We start from the raw sequence: 19,471 nt of genomic DNA on the forward strand, positions 1-19,471 counted from the left end.
ACACATCAGCAGACTTACTGCTGAGAATAAAAAGACCATAAGTACAGTTTGTTGCTTTCTTTCTATCTAACCCAATTTTTTTTTTGAGGCACAGCACCCAGATGGCATTTATTGAAAGAGAACAAGTAACTGATATCTTTATGACTGATTAGTAATTAGTTAATAATTTTGGACTTAATTTGGGATAATCTGTCCACAGTGATTTTTCCATCTTCATTGACAAGGGCACGAAAAATGATTAAACTTGCTGCAAATGATGCTGCAGTCCTGTACTACTACTGTACTGTATATTTATGTTCCTGAGCTTATGGGAATCACAGCGTCAGCACTTGGGAAAAATAGACATACCTCCGTCCACACGTTTAATCGACTGACTTTAAAACTGCATTGGCTCCGTTTCACCTGCTTCTGGTCTTCCTTCCCCAGGTGAGGACCAGGTGGCTCTGGTTCAGTGGGCGGTATCCTGTAAACAAACAGTTTACTGACCCATGAGGACGCCTACATTGGGCTACACGTACAGCAGTGATGGCATACAGATAAATAAGAAGTCAATATAATAATACAATCATAATGTGTCAAGCTAACTAACTTTTTTGATAATTCGGACCTGTTTTTTTGTGGTAAAACTTCAACATAAGTTCGTCTGTGTAGCTTGCTAGCTTGTGCGGGATTGACGTTAAGTTAGCTAACGCTGGTTCGGGATAGTTTTGCTTCACGCCGCTCTTTCTTGGAGGTGAAGACGTTTGCTCGTGTCTCCCTCCTGATAGTGATCTCGCTTGTAAAGGTGAAACATACGGTTTGAAAAATAATAACAATAAAGCATAAATCTTAGATTTGTGGGGCATGTGAAATTATTTTTCGACGAAAGCGTCTTTACCTCGGGTTGTCAGCGCAACAAACCGCAGTGAGCTCACTGCTGCCCCCTGTGGTCAACAAACCGCAGTGAGCTCACTGCTGCCCCCTGTGGTCAACAAACCGCAGTGAGCTCACTGCTGCCCCCTGTGGTCAACAAACCGCAGTGAGCTCACTGCTGCCCCCTGTGGTCAACAAACCGCAGTGAGCTCACTGCTGCCCCCTGTGGTCAACAAACCGCAGTGAGCTCACTGCTGCCCCCTGTGGTCAACAAACCGCAGTGAGCTCACTGCTGCCCCCTGTGGTCAACAAACCGAACATGTTCCTCTTTACACCTGCTGTCGTTACATTAACCACATGGAAAAGTTAATTAACTCTAAGCATGTACAGCTGAAGCAATGTAAACATATTCAATTACAGTAAAATTACTACATTTAAAACATGCTAACATACATCAGTGTTATCTGACAAACACACGCTCCATCCTTATTATGTTCTAATGAACAGTGATAATGATGTTGAGGAAATGAAGTGACAGCTGTGTTTGGGCCTCTCCAACATCCCAGCAGTGACAACAGGCTCACCAACTGGATGTTTTCACAATGGACCATCTCCAAACTCAACCTCAGCCCCAGTGCTCAGTCCCTCTGCTGCTCCACAGCTCCGAGAAAAGACATCTGGCAACTACCATAATGTGTGAGAAAGAGAGATGTAGTTTACTGGTATCCACAAAGAGAGGGACTATGTGTTTAGGCTTTATGGCTCTTGCCCTGAATGTCTGAATTACCAGCAAGTAGGCCTCAGACAAGTTACCTATTCTACATCCTGCTTGATGAATCTCTTCACAAACACACCCTTTAATTATTTATTCATTTATTTATTTATTTAAGGCACACAAAGAACCCATGTCAAAACAGTTATTTTTATTTTTTTAAAGTTAGTTTTCAGGATTCAAATAGTCTTAAAAAGCCCTGACACAATGTAGTCTGAGGCTCTTCCATCAATGAGGCCTGTTCCATCATTGTTGACAAACCAGCAGGGAATATTCTCTCCATTCTTCACGTTCCTGCTGAAGTCCTTCTGCCAGTGTCTGTGAGGGAGAGAAAACCGATGATGAGATGTGTATATGAGCGCACACTTTACCCTCACATGCATTCTGTGTGTGTGTGTGTGTGTGTGTGTGTGTGTGTGTGTGAGTGTGTGTGTGCGTGTGTGTGTGTGTGTGTGCGCGCGCACCTGGTCACGTTGACTGTTTGTCCCTTCACATACATGGTGGCATCTAACTTCTCCTGAACTTCACCTGGACGTGGGTCTGTCACCTCAAACTCAACCCCATGGTAGAACTGACCTGGAGCAAAAAAAGCCTACTTAATATCTATTGCTTTATTTAAAGTTAGGAATAAGGACATAGCTGTAAAAAACAGTGCATCATAATATGGGAAATGTCTTCTCAGCCCCTTCTGTTCCCACCTAGCAGGCCATGAGCTGAAGCAGACAGGTGGTGGCTGTCCAGGGTGTAGAAACCTAGGTAGTCTTGCTGATCGTGGCGTCTCTTCCACACCTTTGTGTGTTTGATGACCATAAATTTAATGGAGTGTCTCAGTGTCACTGTTAAGCTGCAGTTCTTTGTTAACTTGAGGTCCATACTGGAGGAGAGAGAACAACAATTTCATTTGACCGACTGGCTGACAGTAAGAGAGCAGAGTTGTTTGTTGGTGATTCACAGGAGCCACGTGGAGCTTCTTTATTTGTCAGTGTCAAGTATAGCTTAAGTCATTTTCAGTGAGGATGTCATAGTTTACATTTGGTTTTGTAGTTTTTACTGATTCAATTTATTGTTTACTTTTCATTTAGATGACACTCATATTTTGTTTAATTGTGGTATAGATTGTAGCAATGGTATCTTTAAGGTATGACAATTGAACTTCAGGTATTTATTGTGTGATAAACAAAAATTAAAAATCATTGTGAGAAATGTCTTTACATTGACTTTTAAAAGCATTCTTACCTGAAATAATGACAACATAAATGTTTTGCATTATTTTATCTTTTCAGTTTAAAACATGTTGCTGTCAAGTAACTCAAGACAATATTTGCAAAGCAGGATTACTCACTTGGTTTCTTTGATAGAGGCTGTATCAGACCACAGCAGCTTGACCTGTCTGCCATTGTGGAGGACTGAGATGTCCTGAGTGCTCACCTCCAGCCTCACTCCCAGCTTCTTGTGGCTGATACCAAAACGCCCAAAGTAGGTGTTGACGTTACCATCAGCAACAACTTTCTTCTTGCCAATAATTTGGCCATTCACCACAAAGCCTGAAAATGATGAAAGATTTGTTTTATCATGCCTTTTGCTTCCTTTGAGAACAATTGAGTGATCAAGACTCAGGGCTGACCTGATCCTGGGTCTCTGACCAGAGTGAAAATGGTTCCTGGTTTGTTGTTGATGTTGAAGCACAGAGCGTCATCTCTGTCTGGCAGCTCTATCATGAAATGAGGATCTCCATCCACTGCAAAAGCATCATGAAAGTATCATGTCAGGCAGAAAGCTATAAAGTAGTCAAACTCAAGTATAACAGGTGTGTCATCACGATATTTAGATACGATCTGAAGCAACAGTTACATCCTATAGTGCAGCAGTGAAGAGCTGGAACTGATTTCTTCAGTATTAAATTATTGATACATATGTGGTCAATCATGTCTGTGTTTGATAATAAAAGCTTTTAATAGAAGATATAAGTAAAATTGGCAGCAATAATGACAGCATAGACATGATAAAATTATGTGATAGTGAAACTACTGCTGTATGAGAAGCTTACCATCTGATAGGCCATGGGAACCTCGAGCATGGGCTGCAGGGCCTGTTATCAAAAATAATAAAATCATACATCGCCAAAGTTGTTCAGCCAGAATAAGGTTGGTAAAGTTTGTCATATAATGAAGTTAAAAGAGATTGTCGTACCTTGGTGTCTCTCTGCTTTCTGTCGCTGGTCTGTAAAACAGGGCAACAGTTAGAAAACATAAAACTCAAAGTTGGATGCCTTCAGGAAGTCCTGCTCGCACTGATTCAACAGATTTCTAATAATCAAAGAATGTAATGTAAATTTGCAAAGAAAGAATATGCTGATTCACTTGTCAGTTTATCAGATAGCCTGTACAATATCGTTTTTTTCCCCGTTCGTACAAATAAAAATAAAAAATCTGCTGACAACAAATTAAACAAAATTAAAATCAAACACTGGCCACATATCCCTTACCCTCAGTCAGCTTGTCAGCAATGAGAGGGCTGTCTGGTCCGTCCTCAGTTTCAGGCTTGGTAACCACCATGGAGGTGAGAGGGGTGACGAAGCTGTACCGTAGAGACATGTCCAGTGCCTTGACTGTCATAATGTCTTTGTCTTGCTGAGTACCAATGTCACTGTGAGATAAAAAAGAAAGAGGAGATTAGCTGGTTGTTTAATGGTGACAGATGATGCACATGACGAGCAACAACAACTCTGATCAGAGCAGTTTCTTTGAGTAATCTATCACAGTTCACAGGGAAACTTTCTCAAATCTTTGCTGAACAAACCTATCCTCCAGTAGCTGCTGGATGGTGAGGTAGGCCCACAAACGCTCAGTGAAATTCCCAAAGATGTACTCCAGTTCTGGGTAGATCACCCCCCAGTTTACCACGCTGGCCCGTCTGTGCACTTGGAAATCATTGTCCGACTACAGAAAGAGGAGAGATGCAATGAGCAATGGCAGGAGAGGATATTAACAGTATAATAAAGACAGAGTCGACAGCCACACTAGCAGCTCTGTAAGGCTGCAGGTTGATAGGAATGTCATAAGGAAACCAATGGAAAATTGAATGTATGAAGCTTGATGAAAAGTTAAGGTATCATCAGTAGGATCTATCCTGAGGGGCCCATGATTCTGTACAATCCACCTCATAGTTGTTGAGATTTTTTAGTCTGGAGTCTGGACCAAAGTGTCCAACTGACCATCGTTATAAAAAATAAAAATAGGAACATCAAGGCATGATGACTTGACCCTTACTGAAGCCCTGAGAACGTCTGGAAGAAGTGTTTCTAAAGACTATCCACCTAAGTTTGTCTCATTCACAGTATCACTCTTTGCATTCAATATTCAGCCACATGTGAGAAAAAGCACACATATTGTCTGTTCACCACCATGACAAGATATAAGGTCTATTCATAGCATAATTGATATTCTGTTGTCCATTCCTCACCCCCTGGGCAAACACTTCCACCAAGAAGCTGTCCAGATCGCTGTCTCTCAGCCGACCAGCCACCACGATCTCTGAGCCATTAAACAACTGGCTGAAGTGTTTTTTGGTCACAAAGTCCACTGCTTTGCCAGGATAACGCAGATCCACCTCCAAGAGCAGAGGGCTGGACACTTCATTATAGAAACCCTGGAGGAGAGACACACTCCAAATCATGCATCATCTGTTTACCAAAATCCCCTGGAGGTGCAAAACACACTTTAAATACAATAAACACCGCCAAACCTGAATGGACTTTCCCTTTGTTGTAAATCAGTGTTCTCTTGTTTTGCCTCACCTTGAGCTGAACGGCTGCATCTGAAGCTTCATATATTCTGCGAGCCAGTCCCTTGTTTTGTCTGCACATCACATCCAGGAAGGAGTAATCCACATCATTTCCAAAGCCGAGACAGAACAGAGACATGTTTCCTCCAATAGCAGAATGCACATTCTCCTGGATTGTTGGCAGGTTTGAAACCCCTGTACGCATACATGCACACACACATGTATTATGTATGAGCATGCAATGAAAGCCTTGCTGTTCTTATAAGAGACTTAACATACTTATAAGATTTGTGAAGTGCTTGTCAACCTTTGAAAACTTTCAATGACCTCTGACCATCCAGAATAAAATATTATCATCCTCCAAATGAAGACATCTCACCGTGGTTTGGCATCCCATCAGTCAGTAAAATAATCATATCCACACTCCTCTCTGGGAGCCTCTTATCTTCTCTTTCTCTCCCCAGCATGCTCACTGCCCTCAGCACAGCGCTATTGATATCTGTGCCTGAAAGGCCACGACACAATGAGCAGATTAACACAAAAATATCCTGAGATAACATTTTTTAAAGAGAAAATTAAGTTGCAATTTCTCAGTAGCCCATGTTCTTTAAAGTAATAGATCAACATTTTGGAAAATACACCCCTCTCATTCTTGTCCACAAAGTATGAATCTACAGCTAGCAGGCAGTTAGCTTAGCTTAGTTTAGCGTAGCTTGACATAAAGACTGGAAGCAGAGGAAATCAGCTAGACTGTCCAAGTGTTGAAAAATCCACCATGTAGCTCTAACACATACCTCATTTGTTTGATCTGTACAAAAACCTAAGTGTAAAAACGAGAATTTGCAATTTCATGTGTGGTTATGAGCGTGGGTCACTTGTTGACCAGTGCTGACCAGTGCTAACTTAATGAAGTCTCCGAACTGAACTGAGGTTGTGGTGATAGCTTCACTTTGAACAGACAGAGTCTGTGTCTCTTAGGCCCTGAACCTTTATGATTTACTCTCTATTCTTCTATAATCTACTCTGTTGACATTTCTCTTCACCACTATCTTTTCTTTCCTTACTGATTAAATAGAGAACAGATCTTTATGTAATGATTTTATACATGAGCTTTTGAAACCCCTGAAAATTGTAAAATGTATACATTTGAACTCTATTTCTGTTCATCTGAATAAGGAAGTGAACAAAACATTTGGAACTAAAGTTGCACCTCCAGCGTCTTTTATTTTCCTGACGTAGGCAATGGCTTTGGCCACATTTTCCTGAGTTGCTTTGGAGAGAACGTCCTTCCAGGTGACAATACTGGACTCAAACAGGATAAGAGCAAAGTGGTCCTCCTCATGGAGTTCTTTCAGAATGGCAACCAACGCGTCCCGGGTCTGCAAAGGTTCGCAGTTTAACATATGAAGATGTACATACATCATCGCATGCGGTAAGGAGCTTACCCACACAAGTCTTTTACCTGTGCAATCTTTTTTCCACTCATTGATCCGCTCCTGTCAATCACAAACACCACATTCTTTGGGACTCTGGGCAGGCCAGGGGGAGCGAAGAAGTGCACAAAGTATCCATTCACAACCTGAAGGGATGTAAAGAATTTGATTGAGACAAAAGTGTGATTCTTATGTGCTGCTGCAAAGACTTTGTTGGCAGCTGACCTGAACTTCCCCCGCGCCCTCTTCTCGTTTCACATCGTACTTGATGATGAAATCACCATCAATTATGGTGCCTTCACATCCTGGACACTTCCTCTGCTGCTCCACTGTTGGTGAGAAAGAGATGTGTGCCTGAGAGACAGAGAGATTCATTTCGGTTGACAGTATTGGGCAAAAAAACTTAGAAGTCTATAAACAGAAGCATTGAAATCTTTGTAACCCTTTACCTCTGTGTCTGTGACAGTTTTCTCCACCAGGGGGAGCAGATCATTCGTGAGGAAAGTTGCAGTGGCATCAACACAGTCAATGCCCTGAGGCTCATAGATGTCTGCCACAATCTGTCTCCACACACACACACACACACACACACACACACACACACAATCACTGAAGCAGTCCACTCTTTAATGTTGACACAAATTTCTCACACTCTGCGTTCACTGAGGAAGCGTCTCTTGAACTGCGTGTCATTGCTTAGAAAAATAAAAGAGGAGAGTGAGTAGAACCTGAAACTCCTGCACCAGTTGTTTGGGTTTAATCCGGGTTAAAATCTCATATTGGCCCAGTTTCCTCTGAAGGAGCTCCTCGTATGTCAGAATGAAAGTCACGTTACTTTTGGCTGCGATGTTGACAGACACTGAAAACTTCTCCATCTTCCTCCCAGAGGCCCTGTGATAAAACACAGATATAACTGACAGCTTCTAATGTTAAAATGATCAATTTAGGATCTTTAGTTTGGCATAAAAATGTAGATGTTGCTTTGAACATTTATTTTCATGTTTGCAATAGTGGGTTTATGTATTTTTCATTTTGACTGACTCACTTGACCAGTCCAGCCGTCTGTCCAGAGGAAACAGCCTTCTCATATTGTTTCTTAGCTTTTTCTTTCTCCTTCACCTCCCCAGCATACACCTGACCTTCGATTTCCCTGTGAGGCACAAGGGCTTTTGTCAAAGGTATAGAAACACATAGAATATGCTCACTGTCAAAAGTCTTGAGTCTTGACTGACATGCTGAAGTTGGTGATGAAGGCGGTCTTGGGCAGCTCCACTTCGAAGAAGATTTCCTGGGAGGAGTTTGCTGTGTTCAGGGCCTTGGAGGTCATGACGGTGTGAGTGAAACGAGACGTCACCGTGCAGCTGACTCTAACGCTGTTCACCTCCACCATCTGAAAGGATGCTTATAGAGTAAAAAGCTTGTCCATAGGGGTTCAGCATCAATAAATCATAACCACACAAATTATACAAGATCATGCCATATTACTGCAAACAAGCAAGACCAGAGGCTAAGACGACTGGCAGTCTCTCTACTGGAGTCTGTGTCAGATGTGAGGAGACATGTCACAAAACTGAGAGAAGTCACTTTTCTGTAAACACAAGGTAAGATGAAACTTAGAGTTTCTCATACTCGCAAATGCGTAAGGGAATAAAACCCAGATGGACAAATCACTTCCAGCATGTTTATTGTCTCCAGTAAAGCAAAGAGAAAATATATGCATGCCAGTGGACACCACGGAGGGAAGTGGCATCTGGAAGTAATGTGGTTTATGGGAAATATGGACTTCATTTAGCAACCAGTAACAATACCACCACTGTGAGATAGACACTACCAGTTATCTGGACCACGGCCTCATGTGTACTGAATTATTATATTCAGATTTGAGTTAATTTGTCAATGATACATCAACATATATAAATGTTTTGTTATTAGGAAAGGTCACACCCCTGTGTTTTATATATTTTTTGATATCAATACCAAAAATAGTTCCTTACATTTGCAGAGTTTGTGCTTCTTTTCTGCAGGAATTTTTTTTCACAATCAACGCTGTCTTTTTTCAGTTTTCGCAGCAGGGTAGAGAGAAAGTTCAGTAAATGGTAATCTAAACTTCTCTTAGTTTGTAGTATTTTAAGCTGGATACCTTTATTGACCTGGTGCCCATAGCTTCTTCAGTCTCCTGGAACAGAACATAAGATGACTGCATGGTTATAGAGAAAGGAAAAGCAGGTGTGGAAAGGGATGTGCTCTAAATGTATGACTATTTGACATCACTAAGCTTGAAATGTTCCTGAATGTTTTCCATCAGTTACATTCTGCCTCAGAAAATGCTGATTTCTAAACTATACGTATTCCCTATTTGAAGTATCCATACTTAGATACTTGTCATCACATGTATTAAAGGTGCCTCTTCTTTGTTCCCCAAAATCTCAGAGAGACAGTTTTGGATTAGCATGTCTGTGAAGCAAGGTGTGGACCCAGAATCAAATAAAGGACTTAAAATAAGTGTGGGAAAAGACTTGTGGATGTAAAGGTCACATAATAAACAGGCGGGCGAGAGTAGACAAGCAGCAGCATGCTGACAGGTTGGCATCTTAAACAACCAGGCAAACTGGAGGGAGCAAATACAGTGTGTGTGCGTAGGTGGTTGGGTGGGGATGTGCAGAAAACCTCAAAGGGGACAATTTGTGGACAGATGAAGCATTAAATGGCTGAAATGATTAGAACATGGTTAGTTAAACAAACTATTTCATCGATGAGTTGGAAACAGCAAGGGAAGAGGACAGAGGAGGACAGAGGAGGACAGAGGAGGACAGAGCTGTCATCATAATGGCAAATGTACAACTTGGTTGATTGAACCTAAGAGCAATAGAAAAACAGTCTCTGCCTCATGTGTTACTGTGAAAATGAGTGTGTTCAGTAGAAGTTTGGACTTATTGATTTGATTTTGAGACAAACAGAGCTGTAGACATGCGACTTACAGTTCTGTACAGTGTAATTTTTCAACTGTCCCAAACCAAATTTCACAATTATGACAAAAACATGGGGAAATCTTTAGACATTAACCCGTTAACAGCAGAGACTTCCACTGAGAAAAATCAAGTCTCAAGGTGTGACCTTGGGAAAATCTTGAAAAAATGGTAAACAGTAAATAAGACAGCAATAGAACATACCTTGTACAGTGTGCACCTTAAACTATTAAGGTTGTATATGTTTAAATTGTTTATAATAAAGCTTTGGGAGGAAAATGAAAAAATTCTGCATCATTTGAATGGTCAGCAGCTGAAAGACTTGCACTTGACCTTTGGGCATACATTAACAGACTTGAGACTTGACTTGGTTGTGCATCAAAAGATTTTTTTTTTTTTTTAAAAGTTCCACTTGCACCCTAACCTACATCTAATGTTTCAGTCTGCTGAGTTTTTTTTTCTATGAAGCTCTATTGTAAATACTAGTAAAACGTTAAGTCACACCAGCAAACAGCAATGTTGGCTTCAAAAACAGTAGTTTTTAATAGTTTTAAAGGATTTTTCCTGTAAGCTGTCAATGCTCTAGTGTTCCCTGAGATGAGTCACTACGGCTTGTACAACTTATTTATTTGATTTCCTGTGATGCTCTTCTGTTTTTCTGCATAGTCTTGGTAATTGTGCCCTCTAAACAAATCTTCTTTTATTCTTTTATTAGCAAACAAACAAAAAAAAGCATGCAAAGCACATCACTTCCTGCATGCCTGAGGATACTTCATGGGAAAGATGTGTTCTTACAACTGCAGATACAGGCTTTCATAAAAAGTGTTTAGACTCATCACCAATGACATACCTGCTGACATAGAATGTAATAACGCATTTGTGTACATGCATCTGCTGCACACAAATGGCTTCTGTTAAATACCTGTGTCAGAGCATCTCTCCTGGAAATGACCAGAGCTCCTTGGGCCTGAGCTGGAAGCCAGATGCAGACACAAGCCCCCAGCAGCAGGACTCTCCACGCCGCTGTCATGCTTGGGAAACAAAGCGGCTTCTCCTCTGGCATGGTTGAAAACAAGTGTGGAAGGAATTCAAGGCATGTGGGAATAAAATCTTCCTGTAAGAGTTCTACTCCGCCCACACTGTCCAGCAAGAGGAGGGACACTCCTTGTTTACTGCATGCAAGAGTTCAGCTTTTAAGGTTCTAGAAATCACATGATTTTCAACCAACATTAAAGACTGTTAAGTATGGATATTTCCTGTAGTGAAAGAATATTCATTAATCATTTGGTACACAGAGGACTTTTTCTTTCTATCTGACCATGAAGAAATGTATCACCAATTTGTTACCACCAAGATAAGATTTATTAGGTATCATGTTGTTTAGGAATCCTACAATAGACTTTACATGAACTGTTCATCAGCGTTGCAGCTGCTTGGAAACAGTTTAAATCCCATTGTACATCCTGTCAGCTCCAGACATTAACAAAATATTGTTATAAAAATTCTCAAAGTCAAACATGGGTTTAGGGAAAACAGAGGAATGACCAAAGTAAAGATGTGACACTAACACTAAACAGCCTTTTCTGTCATAATAAACAATTGGAAACAATGAAAAACTGAAATAAAATGAATAAATCTATCTTGAGTCTATCTTTAAGATCTGTGTCCATTTATTCCAATACAAAATACAGTTGAGTCTGTCTCCGAGGACTTCTCACTATATTGGGTTATTCTTATGATTCCAGGAAATGCGCTCATGAAGAGGCCTGTTTGCCTTTGGGTATGTGATGTTAGATTATTCATGGTGTAAGTGCAGTCAGATTTTAATATTTATTCTATGATTGTGGTGATTTTTCTGTGGTGGACACTGATATATAACCTGTTTTCAAACAGTTTTAAAAAGTCCTGACACGATGTAATCCCTTTCATCTCCGTCGATGAGGCCTGATCCGCTTCCGTGAATGAACCAGCAGGGAACGTTTTCTCCGTTCTTCACATCCGTCCTGAAGTCTCTCTGCCAGCCTCTGTGGGCCCAGACAGAAACGTCATGTAGACCAAATTAAATTTTAAGAGCACATACAAAGCGGGAGCCATTCATTCATTTGGAACAAAGATTAAATGCAAATACTTTCACATTGAGATGGGACACGCTTATCTGAGGCATGTAGTATACCTGGTCACATTGAGCGCCCGTCCTTTCACAAACATGGTGGCGTCTGGTTTCTCTGGGACTTCTCCTGGGCGCAGGTCTGTCACTTCATATTCAATCCCATGGTAGAACTGACCTGGAAGACGACCCGACATTTACAGTAAATATTATTTTATAACATAATCAGTCTGGCTGTGTAGTTTTCCACCTTGCCAACTGAAGTCAAATCATTATAATTATCTTTTTTTTTTGTCTGCTATGAAGAAAAGAAAATCATATCACTTTCCTTCACCTGCTATAAACCATGCTAACTACTTCCTGGTAAGTGTGTCATGTGGTACCTAGCAGGCCGTGAACAGAAGGGGAGAGAAGGTGGCTGTCCAGGGTGTAGAAACCCAAGTAGTCCCGGTGGTACGGGTGCTTCTGCCACACTTTGTGTAACAGGATCATAAACTTGACCGAATCCTTTAGAGTTACCATTAGGCTGCGACCCTTGGTCACGTGAAGATCCACACTGGAGGAGGAGAAAGATGATAATTATTCATTCTGAACTGGACTTTACATTTCATATTACTCATATGCTTTGCTATGCTATAACAATGTGATGGTGCAAACACTCACTTGGGCCCTTTGAGAGAGGCTGTATCAGACCACAGCAGCTTGACCCTTTGGCCGTCCTGGAAAACTGAGATGTCATGAGTGCTCACCTCCAGCCTCACGCCCAGAGTCTGGTGGACGATGCCAAACCGCCAGAAGTACGTGTTAATTTTGCCATTGGGGGGAATTTTCTTGTCTCCAATTATCTGGCCATTGACCAAAATACCTGAGGAAACAATGTGGGATTCAGTCATTCCCTGTTTAACTAGCACATAAGTTGTATGACGAGAGAAAAAATATCAACACTTGATTTACATGTTGGTTTATAAGGATACCAGGGACAGCAATTTTGTACTTGTCGACTGGTAAGAAAGTCATGATGATGATCGGGACTCAGGGCTGACCTGATTCTGGGTCTCTGACCAGAGTGAAAATGGTTCCTGGTTTGTTGTTGATGTTGAAGCACAGAGCGTCATCTCTGTCTGGCAGCTCTATCATGAAATGAGGATCTCCGTCCACTGCAGGTGATGCCAGAGTATAATGACAGTAATAAACAGAAATTAATATGATTTTGTTTCGGATATAGTTTTGGCTGATGCTGATAAAAACATGTCAACAAGCCTGAGAGTCCACAGCGATGGAAGGAGCTCTGTGGGCGGCACTTTGGCACAGCTGTGATTCAGCTAAATGCTAACACCAGCATACTAACACGGTAAGGATGACAATGCTAAAATGCTGATGTTTAGCATGTAATGTTTATCATGTTCACAATTTTAGTTAAGCATTTAAATAATCTACCATTTCTTGATTAGAGTTAAACCCTTATTCAAAGTTAAGGGATTGCCAAAGTGTTTACAATTCATCCTTGTAGGGACATGAGTGTATGTACTGTAAAATGTTGAGACACTTCAGGCAAAATCAAAGCTGTGAACCTCACTGTGGCGCTAAAGGAAAATTCAGAGGATAAAGTCAGTTGGGTTCATCATCCGAGGACCATGAATATCTGAACAAAAATTTGTGTCAAGATATAGGTAAAGATTTTGACCTGGTGGTGTTGCTAAATGAAAAGTCAGGGGATCTGTAAAGTCACGAGGCCTCATCCTCTGAGGACCATGAATATCTGTACAAAAGTTCTAAGCAAGTTATCTAATAGTTGTTGTGATGGACTGACAGAGCAACAATCTGACGTTGTCATCCTTACAGTCGTGCAGCTGGCATTGCTATAAATGAACTTACCAAAATATGTGGGTGGTGGCTGGTAATGTGAGAACACTGCAGGAGTTGGCATTCGATGTGCTAGAAACAGGAACAATAACATCCAAATCAATCAATACACTGAATCGATTTAAACCAACAACTCTATTTTTATCCTATATGGTAAAAAAAGGTCTTACCCACTCTTTCTGCCTGTTGTCTTTGCTCTGTTAAAAAAACAGATTGACAAGAACAACTTGGTACGTTCAATGGTTTAAACTAGAGCACCAGCCTCTGCTGGTGTTGTTGAGTAAATAGAAATTAGGACTATCCAGCATCACTTTTTAAACCCTGTCTTTCTTTCCTTACCCTCAGTCAGCTTATCCGCAATGAGAGGGCTGTCTGTTCCGTCCTCAGTTTCAGGCTTGGTGACGACCATGGAGGTGAGCGGGGTGACGAAGCTGTATTGCAGAGACATGTCCAGCGCCTTGGCTGTGGCGTTGCCTTTCTCGTCTGGGGAACCACTCTTGCTGCAAGACGAAAAATATACTTAAGTTGCCACATATGAAAATAGCATTCAGAAAACCACAAAGGAATCTCTAAATGGATATTGTAGTTTTAATTATGGGCTCTCTGGTGATCACCAATGAGTATCATTAAAAAAGATTTTCATGAAGTGGGAAATTAATATTTTCAAGCCAAAGCAATTCAGGTCTCAGTTTGAGTGGAATGACTCTGACCTCTTCTCCAGTAGCTGCTGGATGGTGAGATAGGCCCAGAGACGCTCGGTGAAATCCCCAAAGATGTACTCCTCGTCTGGGTACATGACATCCCAGTCAATAGCACTGGCCTGGCCCTGCACTTTGAAGTCCTCCTCAAACTACAAGGAAGAGGAAATAAGAGGAAATGCTGTGTGATGAACAGATTAATAGAGTAACGGGTCTTCTCTTCACCTCAGCATTATCTCTACATTTCTGCCATTTCCTTTTCCTTACCCCCTGCCCTAACACCTCCACCAGGAAGTTGTCCAGGTCGTTGTCTGTCAGCCGACCAGCCACCACGATCTCTGAGCCATTAAACAACTGGCTGAAGTGGTTGGTGGTAACGAAGTCCACTGCACTGTCAGGGTAACGCAGGTCCACCTCCGAGAGCAGAGGGCTGGCCACTTCATTATAGAAACCCTGAAATAAATGCATGCAAACTCTGTGCTTTATGTATTTGTACAGAATGTGCTATAAAAATAGCTTTTATTAAATTATTTTATCAGAAAATTGTCAAAAACTTATCACATAATTGTGGAAATGAAAGTGACGTAGCTAGTATTTATTTTCATTTAAGTTTACATAAATATAACTATTGGCTCAGAAGTGTATTCATAGCCTAAACCCGCCACCTTGAGTTGAAGTGTTGCATCTGAAGCTTCATATATCTTGCGGGCCAGTCCCTGGTTTTGTGTGCTCATCACATCCAGGAAGGAGTAATCCACATCATTTCCAAATCCCAGACAGAACAGAGACATGTTTCCTCCAATAGCAGAATGCACATTCTCCTGGATCCTCGGGAGGCTAGACTCTCCTTCAAACCCACAGATACAACATGCACAAATTTAATGCTGCATATACAGTACATTGGTCAAGTTGTGCATTCACACAAATATATACAATATATATCCTACAGTACATACACACTCTAGATGCTCACCCACATTTGGATTTCCATCAGTGAGTAAAATAATCATATCAATGCTCCTCTCAGGGAGCCTCTCCTCTTGCCTGTCTTTGATCAGCATGTAAACACCTCTCAACACTGCGTCGTTGATATTGGTTCCTAGAAGGAAAAAGTGTGTGGTAAAATTTGTAGTATCAGAATGCATTTCTATCACTGAAGGAGTAAAGACAATATTTGGCATATAAGCTATTTTTCCTCCGCTGTTTTTCTATTTACCTCCATTGCTCGTTAACTGTCTCACGTAGGCCATGGCTTCGGCCACATTTTCCTTGGTTGCTTTGCTAAGTGATTCCCTCCAGGAATTGATGCTGGAATCAAACTGGATGAGGGCAAAGTAGTCCTCCTCGTGCATGTCTTTGAGGATTTCCAGCAATGCCTCTCGTGTCTACAAAGAGTTACAAGGTCAGAGGTCTAAATTTTCCCTGTACATTTTGTGTGCGTCAATACATTAGAATCAGATCAGCCGTCTCTCACCTGTCTCATCTTTGCTCCACTCATTGATCCGCTCTTGTCAATCACAAACACCACATTCTTTGGGACTCTCTGCAGGTCGGTGGGAGCGAAGAAGTGCACAAAGTATCCATTCACAATCTGAAGAGAAGAGAATCACAAATAACAGTAAATTGCATGAATGACACAGTATGACACAATCCAACTACAGATTGATCAGTTTTCTCTTCCACAACATATCATCTGCACAAAGAACATTAAAGTGACTGTGTATAGTTTTAGATTTGAAGTTTAATATAAATGTGTGTTCAGCAGATACTGAATACAGTAACTGTTGACAGCTGACCTGAATGTCACCGAGGCCCTGTGCTCGGTTTACATCATAATTGATGATAAAATCTCCATCGATGAGGGTGCCATCGCAGCCTGGACACTTCCTCTGCTGCTCCATAGTTGGTGAGAAAGAGATGTGTGCCTGACCAGGGGATAAATACATTCACTTAAGCTTTTTCTTAATTCTCGCTCATAAATGTATTATTATTTATCTATTGATCACTGTGAATTTTGAAGGCACGTTGCACCATGTACCTTTTTGTCTGTGACAGTTTTTTCCACCAGGGGGAGCAGGTCATTGGACAGGAAGGTTGCATGGGCATCAGCGAAAGTAATGCCCTGAGGCTCATAGATGTTTGCCACAATCTGTCTCCACACACAAACATAGACACAGTTTAGGATTAATGAAATCAACATAAAGCATAATTTAATCAAAAGTGTATTCACCTCAAACTTCTGGACAGGTGTCTTGGGTTTAACTCGGGTTAAAATCTCATATTGGCCCAGTTTCCTCTGAAGGAGCTCCTCGTATGTCAGAATGAAAGTCACGTTACTTTTGGCTGCGATGTTGACAGACACTGAAAACTTCTCCATCTTCCTCCCAGAGGCCCTGTGATAAAACACAGATATAACTGACAGCTTCTAATGTTAAAATGATCAATTTAGGATCTTTAGTTTGGCATAAAAATGTAGATGTTGCTTTGAACATTTATTTTCATGTTTGCAATAGTGAGTTTATGTATTTTTCATTTTGACTGACTCACTTGACCAGTCCAGCCGTCTGTCCAGAGGAAACAGCCTTCTCATATTGTTTCTTAGCTTTTTCTTTCTCCTTCACCTCCCCAGCATACACCTGACCTTCGATTTCCCTGTGATGTGAGGCACAAAGATGGAGGACGACATGATGCAACACGAGCCAAGTAAAAAATATTATATAAAAATCTGTTTTAGAGCAGAACTTTGAAAGGAAGCGGGGATAAACCTTGTCTCATACACAGATGGTCATAACACATGCAGGAATGTCGTCAGAGTGAAAATGGGAGTGGAGAAAGACTGACATGCTGAAGTTGGTGATGAAGGCGGTCTTGGGCAGCTCCACTTCGAAGAAGATTTCCTGGGAGGAGTTTGCTGTGTTCAGGGCCTTGGAGGTCATGACGGTGTGGGCGAAACGAGACGTCACCGTGCAGTCCACTGTCACACTGTACACCTCCACCTGAGACAGAAAGAGAGGATGAGATAACGCTAATGAATATGGGAAGCCTATCACAAGCACATATAGCATTTTTATTACTGTAGGATCTGCTCATTTTATGTCATTTTAAACTGAATTATTATTTTTTTCCAGCTGAGTCCAGCCCACAGTGTGCTGCCGTGATTGGTGCCAAAGAAAATTATAACAACTTGAAAACAGAAAAGAAAAAAGACATTATGTCACTGGTTCCACTTTGGGAGTGTTGTAATGAGGCTGTTTGGGTGAGTCAAATTTGGGTGCTGCTAGCAGGGATAATGTAAATATTTAAAAATCAAATTTTTTCAGTCACTTCAGTTATTCTCAATATTTTTTTAAGCCTGTTGACCTTTTCATTTATTTGCTGGTTGCACAGACTTTCACTGAAAGACTCATAACAGCATGAACAGTGCTGTTTTGATCATTCAAGGGGACTGGAGTCAGTGGGATCAGAGATTGTTTTTGTGACACAAAGAAATCAATAAACATATTGAACTTTCTTGAGCACATATTGTGTGAAGTCTCATTGCTTCCTTCAGGACACTGCTATATTCTCCCTGCCTGTAATTGTCACTGTAAGCCCTTTATTCCCCCTGCCAAAATTATATGTTTTTGTACAGCCTCATGACCTACCTCTAAATTGTTTTCTTATAATTCTATATGTATTTATCTATTTATTTATTACCAATTCTACAAATATTATTTAAATTAAAATAAATTTTAGTTGTTATGCTATCTGTTGTGTGTACCTGTTGATCTGGGTGACAAGCTGCTGTATTCAACAGCCCTTCCTAAATAAATGAAGTTCTCGTCATAAAAACTGTTTTTTTTCTTACCTTGACCTCATTTGTGCTTCTTTTCTGTAACAAAACAAAACAACAAACAAAAGGAGATGATTTAAGAAAAACGGTGACTGTTGCTTTTTGCTGTTTAATCATGTGAATTATCTTTGTGCAGTGCCTCTTTGAAAAATAGTCATTTATTTTAGGTTGAGCTTTAAGCCATGTATTTATGATTCAGTGCCTAATACTGAGATTGAACAAGGACCAAAACTTTATTGAATATGTATAAACAGAAAGATGAAAATTCACAACATGTAATTTTCACTGTTACATGAAGAGTCTGTCTGTCTGTAAATAGTTTCTGCCAAATACCTGCAGTGATCTGGCAGCTCCTCTTGACTCCTGAAATACAAATACAGCAGTGTGAACCAACATGGTGCCAGATATTAGACAAAAACCCTGCCTTCACATTCAGTGACTCTTAAGGAAAATGTATGTGTCACACATACATATACAACTAGGAGAAGTTGGGGAATAAAATGACTGTAAAAACAGGATTTAAAGTGCAAATTAGTGCTGAAGGAGCACTGTTTGTTTCAAAGAGATTATTTATAAGAGACTTGGCTAAATCAGAACGACCAGATCAAATGAACACTGGCAAATTACAAAAAGCTCAGTGTGTGAGTTTACCTGTGGAGCTTCATGGTCCTTGGAGATGACCAGGGCCCCCCGGGCCAGGCCGGGCAGCCAGAGGCAGGCGCAGCCCCACAGCAGCAGCAGTCGAACACCCAACAGTCCAGACATGACCAAACTTCCACTGAACACTGGCTGATTTCACTGCTGAGAAAAAAGCTCTCAGCCCAGGGGGGAGGGACAAAATGTTTCTGTGTGTGTATGTGTGTGTTGTCCTGCAGTATTGACCAACAGACCTGAGCTCAATGGGCAGGAGGTCCTGTGGCAGAAACGCTGATGCTAGTAAAAGTTAAAGAAAATGTCTGTGCTCAAGCTCCAAGTGTGTGGACTGACACCAAACTTACACCTAATTAGATGTTGCCAATGTGACACCCAGCGCCTCAGGTCCGATGTAAAAAAATATATATCATAAAAGCACCAATTAGTAACACCAAAATGATTATTTAGTGTAAGAGATAAGTTCATTATGTCAGCTCATGTTGCATCTACCACAGTGTCTATATATTTAAAT

The 19,471-nt window shown here is 41.0% G+C and overlaps 2 protein-coding genes across 3 annotated transcripts; both read right to left on the reverse strand.

Annotated features, from left to right (window-relative positions):
- Positions 1-1,760: 1,760 nt before the first annotated feature.
- On the reverse strand, positions 1,761-10,884 carry LOC111670965 (inter-alpha-trypsin inhibitor heavy chain H3-like). Of its 2 annotated transcripts, XM_023427964.2 has the most exons (21): positions 10,729-10,884; positions 8,981-9,016; positions 8,073-8,230; positions 7,886-7,990; positions 7,569-7,731; positions 7,290-7,400; positions 7,066-7,194; positions 6,870-6,986; positions 6,618-6,786; positions 5,787-5,912; positions 5,421-5,602; positions 5,087-5,272; positions 4,424-4,563; positions 4,110-4,270; positions 3,815-3,844; positions 3,672-3,713; positions 3,249-3,362; positions 2,967-3,168; positions 2,323-2,498; positions 2,089-2,200; positions 1,761-1,942 (listed from the first exon to the last, which is right to left on the reverse strand). In XM_023427964.2, the coding sequence occupies exons 1-21, from the start codon at positions 10,867-10,869 to the stop codon at positions 1,804-1,806; spliced, it is 2,739 nt and encodes a 912-aa protein (XP_023283732.2). In that variant the 5' UTR covers positions 10,870-10,884; the 3' UTR covers positions 1,761-1,803. The 2 variants fall into 2 exon arrangements, with proteins under 2 accessions (XP_023283732.2, XP_023283733.2); XM_023427965.2 differs by lacking the exon at positions 8,981-9,016.
- Positions 10,885-11,145: 261 nt separating this feature from the next.
- On the reverse strand, positions 11,146-19,116 carry LOC111670964 (inter-alpha-trypsin inhibitor heavy chain H3-like). The gene is made up of 22 exons (XM_023427963.2): positions 18,958-19,116; positions 18,640-18,669; positions 18,322-18,345; positions 17,316-17,470; positions 17,022-17,126; positions 16,705-16,867; positions 16,513-16,623; positions 16,271-16,399; positions 15,949-16,065; positions 15,691-15,859; positions 15,448-15,573; positions 15,140-15,321; positions 14,742-14,927; positions 14,487-14,626; positions 14,116-14,276; positions 13,947-13,973; positions 13,789-13,848; positions 12,957-13,070; positions 12,577-12,778; positions 12,297-12,469; positions 11,980-12,091; positions 11,146-11,830 (listed from the first exon to the last, which is right to left on the reverse strand). The coding sequence occupies exons 1-22, from the start codon at positions 19,069-19,071 to the stop codon at positions 11,692-11,694; spliced, it is 2,739 nt and encodes a 912-aa protein (XP_023283731.1). The 5' UTR covers positions 19,072-19,116; the 3' UTR covers positions 11,146-11,691.
- Between the last annotated feature and the right edge of the window lie 355 nt (positions 19,117-19,471).

The sequence above is a fragment of the Seriola lalandi genome, unplaced genomic scaffold, assembly GCF_002814215.2.
Source record: "Seriola lalandi dorsalis isolate HSWRI2012SDOR001 ecotype SW California unplaced genomic scaffold, Sedor1 jcf7180002054864, whole genome shotgun sequence".
Lineage (NCBI taxonomy): Eukaryota > Metazoa > Chordata > Actinopteri > Carangiformes > Carangidae > Seriola > Seriola lalandi.

What these genes read in the sequence shown, in the direction of transcription:
- LOC111670964 (XM_023427963.2), bottom strand. Translation starts at nt 19,071, where the DNA reads ATGTCTGGACTGTTGGGTGTTCGACTGCTGCTGCTGTGGGGCTGCGCC. An exon ending in CAGCAGCTACTGGAGAAGAG is followed by an intron (nt 14,277 to 14,486) that starts GTCAGAGTCATT and finishes TTCGTCTTGCAG; the next exon opens with CAAGAGTGGTTCCCCAGACG. An exon ending in GGTCAGAGACCCAGAATCAG is followed by an intron (nt 12,779 to 12,956) that starts GTCAGCCCTGAG and finishes TTGTTTCCTCAG; the next exon opens with GTATTTTGGTCAATGGCCAG.
- LOC111670965 (XM_023427964.2), bottom strand. Translation starts at nt 10,869, where the DNA reads ATGCCAGAGGAGAAGCCGCTTTGTTTCCCAAGCATGACAGCGGCGTGG. An exon ending in TTCCCATGGCCTATCAGATG is followed by an intron (nt 3,363 to 3,671) that starts GTAAGCTTCTCA and finishes ATGCTTTTGCAG; the next exon opens with TGGATGGAGATCCTCATTTC. An exon ending in GGTCAGAGACCCAGGATCAG is followed by an intron (nt 3,169 to 3,248) that starts GTCAGCCCTGAG and finishes CATCATTTTCAG; the next exon opens with GCTTTGTGGTGAATGGCCAA.